The 10,346-nt window shown below is 39.7% G+C and overlaps 1 protein-coding gene and 1 long non-coding RNA gene across 3 annotated transcripts; both read left to right on the top strand.

Annotated features, from left to right (window-relative positions):
- Positions 1-299: 299 nt before the first annotated feature.
- Positions 300-5,804, top strand: LOC144979168 (putative transporter slc-17.2). The gene is made up of 3 exons (XM_078925776.1): positions 300-420; positions 4,052-5,401; positions 5,761-5,804. Exons 1-3 carry the CDS (start codon positions 300-302, stop codon positions 5,802-5,804), a joined length of 1,515 nt encoding a protein of 504 aa, XP_078781902.1.
- A 203-nt stretch (positions 5,805-6,007) lies between these two features.
- On the top strand, positions 6,008-9,626 carry LOC144979868 (uncharacterized). Of its 2 annotated transcripts, none has more exons than XR_013646784.1 (2): positions 6,008-6,197; positions 7,343-8,598. It is a non-coding gene; the product is annotated as an uncharacterized LOC144979868 (long non-coding RNA). The 2 variants fall into 2 exon arrangements; XR_013646785.1 differs by lacking the exon at positions 7,343-8,598 and adding an exon at positions 9,422-9,626 and having other exon boundaries at positions 6,010-6,197.
- Positions 9,627-10,346: the final 720 nt, after the last annotated feature.

The following is a 10,346-nucleotide window of genomic DNA, read 5'->3' on the forward strand; positions in this document are numbered from 1 at the left end:
CAGTTTCCTGTGATATTTGCGCCTTCCGGCCCCGCTGCTCTGTCTTCGGCGTGCTGTTTTTCAGGATTTGCTTCCTTAGCATTTGACCATCCAAGGTCTGTCCACAAGGCAGTGACGGTTTTGCTTCAGAGTGTCCTTCTGCTAGATCGATTGCATTCCCCTGTTAGCGAACTCGATCTGTCCGGGTTTTTGTTCGGAGTGTCCTTCTCTTAGATGGATTGCGGTCCCCCCGTTTACGAACTCCATCTGTCCGGGTTTTTGCTCAGAGTGTCCTTCTCTTAGATGGATGTCGGTCCCCGATGACGAGCTCCATCTACCCGTGGTCAGATGGTCTAAGTTGGGAATCCGGGAGGATGTCCTGTAGAGAGTCAGTCCCTTTTCACCCCTCCCCCACGTCGTGGACAACACCCACACCCAAGGGTGTGGACTAGGGGAAGCTGAACTCGACGGTTGATTTCCTCCCTTCTTCCTTCCTTGTTGACGATGCTGACCGTTGTAGATCATTCTTGGTCTGGCCTCTCACTTACGATCATCGAGACACGCAAGCCCCCCGACCGCGACAAGGTCATATGATCCACCGGAGAGAAGAGTTTATGACTCATTGATTAAAAGTGTAATTGCGTTTGGCTGCACCATATGGTTTGGAGGATGCCGACTTCAAGATAAATCAAAAATTTCAAAATCTAACAAAGAGGCATCAAAAATATTAAACCATCCTCTTGATGGAGTAGAAAGAATTCATGGAAAAGCAATAGAAAGGAAAGCATTCTCAATTACCAACAATAAAAAACATATTTTATACCATGAATTTAGTCTTTTACCATCTGGGAGAAGGTTTTGTCAGATTAAATGTAGAACTAACAAGTATAAATCAACGTTCGTTCCATCAGCAATAAAATTTTTGAATATTTCATATGGTGCAGAAAAACCAAGGATTGATTCGTTGGCTGATTAACTGATTAATTTATTTAATGTAAGATTAACTGACCAATTGATGATGATGATAATTTTTGGTGTAGAATTGCCACAATCGTAACAAATTGAAAACGAAATGAATATGTTTATGTTGTGTATATCGCACGTGTGAAAGAAAGAGAGAGAAGAGAGAGAGAGAGAGAGAGAGAGAGAGAGAGAGAGAGAGAGAGAGAGAGAGAAGAGAGAGAGAGAGAGAGAGAGAGAAAATAAGTAGGAGTGAAATATCTGTTCAGTTACAGTTATCATTTCACGTTATAACAAGTGTAACTAAATGACAAATTGCCATATTTATGGACAATAAAGATCTATTATTATTATTGTTATTATTATTAAATTATATTCTAGTCATAGAATTAGTTATAAAAAGTCAGAGCTGCCTACTTATTTTTAAAAATTCGTACTTTCCAAGGGAAAAGTAGAAAAAAAAATAACATTAAATAGTTTTAGAAATAAACAATTTGCCCCCGGCTTGATCCGAAAACGGTTCAAAGTCCTGAAATATAATTTCTATGGAATTAAAATTTCCTTTTCCACTAGATTTAATAAGTCAAAGAGGTTAAAGCGGTTCTCTAACAGGAGCCAAAAATTCGTATTTCTACAATTTTTTCTTAGTACTAGCGGCAGGTCTGTATATAGCACACAAATGTTTACGACAATGATGTATGCAGCTGTTACACACTTATTAATATTCTTTTATTAGATAAAATAGATGCGACCTATAATAAAGTTGTTACCAATGCGTACAAAGAATAAAGGCGAATTGTTCATTTAGGTACGAAAAAGAAAAGAATGGAATGGTGGTGGTGGTGGTGGTTGGGGAATGGGTCCCAAGTTCAAAAACAGACGCCCTCCTGAATTCGTTTTTTCCTTCCACTGCCCGACTATGGAATAGCCTCCCAGCTGAAGTGGCTGAAAACGGTTGTCAACATGCCTCCACGAGATTACCAGAGTTCACAGCGTGAATTTTTAATCTATGTATTTTTTATTAGTATTATGTGCAGAGTTTTAACAAGTTTACAATGTAAATCCTTACAAACTGTGGAGTTATCCTCGACAATATTGGAGGTTTCCACAAGACGAAGAAGAAGAAGCAAGCGATTGCTCTTGTGCGTTTCACGCTATCGAACTGTGATAAACTGTGGCTCCATGGGCCTGATGCCTCTGAAGGACTAGTTTTTGGTTTTAAACTGCATAGTGGTGGGGAGATTTAATATTAAAATTTAAGATCCGATGTGTCTTAATGAGTGGTGGCAGTAATAAACTTGTGTACATGTGTGTAAATGCAAAATGCCTTAATGAGTCATTAATTGTAGTAGTTAAATTGTGTGCATGTGTGTAATTGCAACGTGCCTTAAGGAGTCAGTGGTGGTCGTCGTTAACTTGTGTGCATATGTGTAATTGCATTTGTTTGAATTGTAAGTGACTAAATTATGGATTTGAGAACAAATGTGAGAATTACAAATATTATAATGTTATCAAATACACAAATACACACGCACTCTCTCTCTCTCTCTCTCTCTCTCTCTCTCTCTCTCTGTCTCTTTCTCTCTCTGACACACACACACACAGACACACACACAAATACAAACACAGAGAGAGAGAGAGGGAGAGAGAGAGAGAGAGAGAGAGAGATTGAGGGAGGGAGAGAGGGAGGGAGAGGGAAAAGAGATATATAAGCAAACACACAAAAAAAAAGAGAAAGAGAGAGAGAGAGAGAGAGAGAGAGAGAGAGAGAGAGAGAGAGGGAGAGAGATAGAGTGAAGGAGAGAGAGAAGGGGGGGGATATAGACAAACAAACACAGATACACTCAAACATATACAAAGAGAGATAGAGATACAGGGAGAGAGAGAGAGAGAGAGAGAGAGAGAGAGAGAGAGAGAGAGAGAGAGAGAGAAAGAGTGGGGGTGGGGGGGGGATGATTATCAAGAAAAAATAATCATGAGTCTTGGTGTTCGTCTTGTCACAAAAGTCAAGCGAGGTTAAACGTGGTGAGCGGAAGTAAGGAAAGATAGTGAAAGTATTAGTTAACTACGACCACCACTATCCAAAGTGTTAAGAAATGGATGAATGAGAACAGACTGGAACTGAATGATGATAAGACGGAGGTGATGTATGTGGGGAACATGAAGTGGAAAAGTGAAACAGATTTGAAGTTGGGGAATGCCTCCATTCAAATTGTTGACAAAGTGAAAAACCTTGGCACATTCTTAGACTCTGGACTGTCGATGGAGCATCAGGTTAATAATGTGGTTAGATCTCTCTTTTTCCAACTAAAAAAGATTGCTTCCCTTAGACGGTTCATATCTGAGGATGTGACCAAGCACCTGGTTGTGTCTCTCGTACTATCGAAATTGGATTATTGTAATGCTCTGTTGTTTGGCGTTTCGCAATACAATCTGAAACGTCTTCAGATTGTCCAAAACAGCGCTGCCAGACTAGGTGCTACTCTGCCGGACCTCTACTTCATGACCTGCATTGGCTGCCTGTTGAGAAAAGGATTAAATTCAAAGCTTGTGTTTTAGTGTATCGTTGTTTTGAAGGTACTGCCCCTTCCTACCTTTCAGAACTAATTGAAAGATATTCAAAACCCCGCCCCTTACGTTCGGCCAGTGATTCCACAAAACTAGTTGTCCCTCGAATTCGGAAAAATGCTGGAATGAGATCTTTTTCTCATTTTGGACCCTCTTTTTGGAACGCCTTACCGCAGAGCATTCGTGAAAAAGAATCTTTGTCTATTTTTAAACGTTCGCTTAAAACATATTTGTTTCGATTTTAGTAGATGGTATGAGAAGCAAGATAGGTTTGGTTTGTGTTGTGTGTTGTGTTGTGTGTGTGTATGTTTGTGTGTGTGTGTGTGTGTGTGTGTTTGTGTGTGTAAATGAGCATGTTTCAGCCAAAGTAATTTGTAATTTAAGCGCTTAGAGTCTGGTGTCTCGGAGTTATAGCGCTATATAAGTTTTCAGCATTGTTATTATTATTAAAGTAGGAAGGAATGATCCCAATTATATGAAATCTAAAACGAACACTTACAATATTAATGTCGTTGTTTTGTTTTGTTTTTTTTCCCCTTTCCAGCCCCTTTGGTATGCTCTCAACGATTAACACTTGTTTTTCTCACGTTCTTTGGGAAATTTTTCGTATATTCGGCGAGGATCAACTTTTCTCTTTCTTTACTCTGTATAGTACGAAGTGACGTCAATTCAAATATTACGTCAAAGGTCCATCAACCATCACCTATAAGCAATGGCAACTTATATAACACTACAAGAATAATTGATGACGTCCATTTTGATGGGATTATTACGTCACAGCAACCAAGAAACGGCAGCATCATTAAAACACAAATAGATTACGTTGATGATGGGTACACGCCATTGTCATCGGCATCGTCGTCTGATGATGAATTGGGCGGCAGGGAGTTCGACTGGGACAAAAGCCAACAGTCCCCTTTGCTGTCCATGTACTTCTACGGTTACATCCTCACGCAGGTTCTTGGTGGGTGGCTGTCATCGAGATTTGGTGGAAAGAACCTGTGGGGAATTTGCCAGCTAATCAGTAGTATCTGTACTATTTTAACTCCCGTCAGTGCACGTTCTCATCTTTACCTGGTATGTGCTGTTCGATTCATCTTGGGATTCGTAGCTGGGGTTACCTTCCCATCCGTCCACACTCTCATGGGAAAATGGGCCCCACCTTTGGACAGAAGTAAGATGGTGTCCATCTCTTATACAGGGCTGTCGGTAGGGACAGTCCTCACTCTTGTGGTCTCTGGATTTCTGTGCGAGTATGGGTTCGACAATGGCTGGGGGTCGATTTTCTATCTGTGTGGAATTTGTAATCTGATTTGGGTGGTGCTCTGGTTCTGGCTGGTGGCAGACAGTCCGGCGCAAAATAAAAGGATTTCAGAGAGAGAAAGAAATTATATTCAAAACTCCATCGGGAAAGGAGTAGCGGACGTGAGTCCAAGAGTGCCTCGGGTGTATATACTCTCATCTGGTCCACTGTGGGCGATAATAATTGCCAATTTCAGCACCAATTATTTCAGCTATACAATGTTTACTTCCCTTCCCATGTTTATGAAAGGAGCGATGAAGTTTGATATCAAACAAAATGGCGTCCTCTCATCTCTCCCTTATCTAGCACACTTTGTGGGATCGATCGTGGCTGGATACATGGCTGATAAAGTCGTCCAGAAGCGATGGCTTACGGTGACAACGACCAGGAAAGTGTTCCAGTTCACGTGTCTGACTGGCATAGCTGTCTTGTTCGTTGCTGTGGTCCAACTGGATTCCAGTCAACGGCATCGGGCTGTCCTGTTCCTGTGTCTGGGCATGGGTGTCAAAGGTCTAAAGATGGGAGGCTACACGGTCAACGACATAGATCTGGCCCCTCGCTACGCTGGTCTTCTCTTCGGGATCGCTAACTGTGTGTGTGTGTGTGTGTGTGTGTGTGTATGTGTGTATGTGTGTCTCTGTCTGTCTGTCTCTCTCTCTCTCTCTCTCTCTCTCTCTCTCTATCTATCTATCTCTCTCTCTATCTATCTCTATCACTGGCGGTCGGTCAATAGAGCGAAGTTGTTTTGTGCCGCCCTATATTTTCCGTAGATTAGCATGTTAACCAAACAAAAAACTTCAATTTTAAAATTTTGATAAAATTAAAAATTTAGCACATACTGCTTTTTGTTTTGAATATAATATTTGATGACTCGTGCGTCGCTCCGCGAAGGTGGCGTCAAATCGGCACGTTTCATCTTTCCCCCGTTGCCTGCGCGGGGTGACAATGAGCGGAGGGTGTGGTATGGTGGGGACGTTTTTTGTTGTTGATATGAGCCAGTCTTCGTTTGGCCGTCCTGTCCTTATCCTATACTCTGTTGTACCTTGAAGAAAGTTAGTGTTACCACTCCCCAATCTCCCTCCACCCTCCCTCCCCAACTAACTATTGTCTTTCACTGCTTAAATAATAGGCTTCCTAAGTCGTGACGTAATCCTGCGCAGCAACGCATGGCAACAAACCGGCTGGCTCTAAACAGTCGAGAAAAATGGCTGACACGAACTCTATTTCCATCACCGCCCTTATGAAATACTTCTCCAATGAGCATAAAAGTGTCTCGCGAGGTGAAAATCATCATCAGTCAGGTCCTGTTTTGACTTTCACTTACTCAGATGGCTTGATGTTCGGCAAAGTTCAAGCCAGCATGAAGAATAAAGAGTATTCTGTGAAGGTAAGTCATTTCGTCTTCTCATTCTCACTCTCAAAATCTCACATCTCCGTAAAACTACTGTTGGACAATAATCAGTTTACTTTGAGTTTAGGCAGATTTAGTATATCCAATGGAAAGATTTAACTGTTTACGTTCGATTTTAGTTAGGGAGAGAGAGAGAGGGAGTCATTGAATTATTGTGTTTTTATCTTATGGACCACGGACTTTGAGTCTTTGAGGTCTTAGTCTTGCTTCGCTAATTTTCGTTGCTATTGACTATAGTCTACTACATACTATTTAGTATCGTGTTGTAACCTTTATTATAATACTCATATGAGCATCATAATCACCAATCACGCTAGACATTTTATCATACTTCATGTGGGGCAGCGTGGATCAGCGGTACGGTTTTTGCTTCGTACCCGAAAGGTACCGAGTTCGTTCACCCGCCGCTGCGCTGTGTGGCCTTGAGCAAGTCACCTCGCCCTAGCTCAATTTGCGGCGCTGCACCGTGGTTATTCCAGTCTTCCCTGGGAATAGACCCTAGAGATAAATTTCCTCTATGGGATGAATAAAGGATTTATTTAGACCAGTGTTAGTCACTGTAAACTAAACTTCCTATTTGGTTAAGGTGTAATGTAAATGTTGCTGCTTGAAACTCGAAGAAATCAATAACATTGTGAAATTGAATGTGAACTTCAATTTAATATACGAAAACAGATAAAATGGACGTTTCGGGTTTCCCCCTTATCAACAAAGCAAGATGAATGAAAGAATCACTTAATTTGTTTTTTTAATTGAGTTTTTATACAGCGTAATATCCACTAAATGTGCTCAAAGTGCTTTACAAGGGGTCCCTGGCCAACAGCAACATTTAACATGTAAGACGGGACATGATGCCTGTTGGGCGATATTACAATTTTTTCGGACAGAGACAACGCCAGGTACTCATTTGACACCTGAGTACGGTGAGAGATTGTGAGTAAAGAGCCTTCTCCAAGGACTCAACTATGTGCCGAGCGAGGCCCAAACCCAGGACCTTCTGATCTGAAAGCGAGTGTCATACCACAAGACCACAACAGACGTTTTATTAGTTTGTTTGTTTTTTGCCTATTGAGCATGGTCGCAGCTCTAAATTTGAATCTTTTATTCTTTTACTTCCACAGATCTATCTTGATGATGCCTTGGGTTGATTCAGTCCAAAACTAATTTGTGTGGTTTTATTTAACAATGTTAATGACATTGAACATACATTGATACAACAATGCCATAATTTGTCATGTTTATCATGTAAAATCATGTATGGACCTACAAAACCATTATTTTGAATGGTGATTTGATGATGATGAACAAAATATGTGTGTTGTACAAAATAAATGGCAAAGCTAACAAAATGCAATCTCCTTAATAAGAGGAGACTGGGGATTGACAAGTGCTGCAACAAATTGAAAAATAATATCAGATGTTTCTCTTAACATGGTTGGAATATATGAGAGGATGTTAACATTTTTCAGTCTTTCATTAGCCCTCTCAACATGAATTCTACATGAAGCAATTTCTTTTGTTAATAAAATCTCATTTTCAGTAAATTTATTATGTAAAAAGGGAGGGATATTTACAGTTACTCCTTGAGGTAAAATATCTTGAATCAGGATGGGGTTTTACCTTTATTACCTTTATCTGCTAAAATTAATTCTCCAGGGCTTAAAATTAAAAGTTTTAGTAATCCACAATTTTGTACAATGACCTTATCCGAGACAGACCCTGGATCATGTTTAGAAATAAAATTTATCACACCATTTGGACTTAGACCAACAAGAGCTTTAACAGAATTCATGGACCTATAAGAAGAATAAGTTAACCGTTGTTTATCCATTTCTTTAGGAATAGCAATTTGGTCATCTGTACAATCAATGATCATTCTGCAATTTGGAAATCTTAAAAATGATGATGGAGCTGATAGTTTATTTTTATGTCTAGAAGGGCATGTAACCTTCATAACATTTTCAAAGAGAAGCGTATGGCTTATGTAAAACATGAATAAAAGTTTGTATAATATTTGTTATAGTACTTTCACTAACGCTAAACAATTGTGAAATATGAAGGTTAGCGTAGTTCTGTCTAAGTTTCATAAGTGTAATAATGAAAATTTGGTCTTTTAATGCAACTGTCTCTTCCTGAACTTCCCATCTACTATAATAAATAATGTTACCTCTAAAGCACTCAACATATTGAACAATAATATTAAATATTTTAAAAGAATGTACACCTGTCTCCATTCGAAGAACTTTTTCTGTAAGGCTTGAAACAGTGTAAGTGCGTTGAATCTAACTTAGTTGGGTTTTTTAAAGCTAGCTATTTCCTTATTTTTGTCTGTAATTTTTTGTTCTTGAATTAAATTTGTTGTTCTATTTAAAATATCCTCACTTGTTCTACAATCTGGTTTTTTTTAAAAGATGGAATCCTGTGATGATGGTGACGAGAGTTGAGATGATGATGAGGGAGAAGATAATGAGGATGATGATGAGGAGGAAAATAATGATGATGAGGAATCTGGTTTTTTTAAAGGTGGGACTTTGTGATGATGATGAAGAGAGTTGAGCTGATGATGATGATGATGATGATGATGATGATGATGATGATGGTGATGATGATATGATGATGTGTGGTGGTGGTGGTGGTGGTGGTGGTGGTGGTGGTAGTGGTGGTGGTGGTGGTGGTGGACTTCTTGATGTTGGTGCCAATTGAGATGGGGTGGGAATTCCTTGTGTCACTTTTCTTTTCTTTCTTTCTGGCTCTGATGGAAACAATTTATTTTTATTTCTGTCAAACAATTCAGGGAGGTTGGCTTTGTCACCATCTCTGAAGTGACAAGAACACACTCTTGATGATGATGTTGGATCTTTTGTCCTTTCACCTGAAATGAAAAGATTTTTAAAAAACCAATAATTCTGTTGGGCATATTGGGTATATTATTTAATTTGATAAGTACTTTGTTTTAGACTATCTTGTTTGACACCAGCTCAATGCATGATAAATCAAAGGTGTGCAAGAGACTAGGTTACTGGTGGGTCTCTCGCCTGTCTTTTATGAAATCGCACATTCAGCAAAATGTCGCACTTCCTCATTACTTCTTTTGATGATTTTGACTAGGTATATATAAAAATAAGAATTCTTAAATTTACACAGTAAAAGTTGATCTTGGGGTTGAGTGTGGCAAGACTTGCGTTTTCTCTTTATTTCAGTCAGTACTGTACTGGACAGTGCGGTGATGGAAACTTTGGAGTGTCAACAATCGGGCACAGGTAAAGGAGAGAGGTCCCTGCCGCCATCTTGCTTTGTTCACACAGAGTTGCCACCTCGGCTGTCGGGGAGGGGAGGCATGGCAGAGAATCAGAGAAACTTTCCAAAAAAAAGAGGAAAGTATGTGTGTTTGTGTGTGTGTGTGTGTGTGTGTGTGTGTGAGAGAGAGAGAGAGAGAGAGATCGCGTGGGAGGGGGGGGGGGGGGGGAGAGGTTGCGTTATTTTATTTATTTATTTTCATTTTGCCATAAAGGTATCGAGTTTAAAGTAAGATTTTAACAAATATTTTATTCTCTTTCTTCTTGTTCTCCTTTTAAAAAAATTATCACTTTTCAGTAGAACTTAACTCTCATTCAGTTTATCAGCCTTAACATCAAAACGATTGAGATATCATTTTTGCTTCAACTTCAATAAAAACCTAGTTTGGAATGTATTTTTATTTATAATTTCGTGCAATTGTACACTTTAATCATAAAATATAGGTCTACGTAAGCTAGAACTTGACCTAGATCTGGACTACGAACTCTATCAAATGTTCGACGAGGCGTGCGTGCTTACCTGACTAAAGTGGTCCACTTTTTCTTCAATTTTTTGTCTGCCTGTCCATTTGGAAATCTGTAAAACTTGCAGGAGTGACTCTCTGACTGGTGTAGACAATCTGGTACAAAATACTGGACCATATTTAAGATAAAAATTGTTTTTTGAGCGATTTTCCAATTATTCCTTGCCTGGACCAAGCAAGGATTTTTTTTGTTTAGAGCCAGCCGATTCGTTGCTAGGCGGACGTGACGTCAGACTGTGGAATCCTATTAGGCCAAGACGGCCAATCTAGCGATGCACGCCCTGAGGTCCTACTTGGGATAAATT

Source organism: Berghia stephanieae, chromosome 9, assembly GCF_034508935.2.
Source record: "Berghia stephanieae isolate SIO BIC M18660-M18661 chromosome 9, UCSD_Bste_1.3, whole genome shotgun sequence".
Classification (NCBI taxonomy): domain Eukaryota; kingdom Metazoa; phylum Mollusca; class Gastropoda; order Nudibranchia; family Aeolidiidae; genus Berghia; species Berghia stephanieae.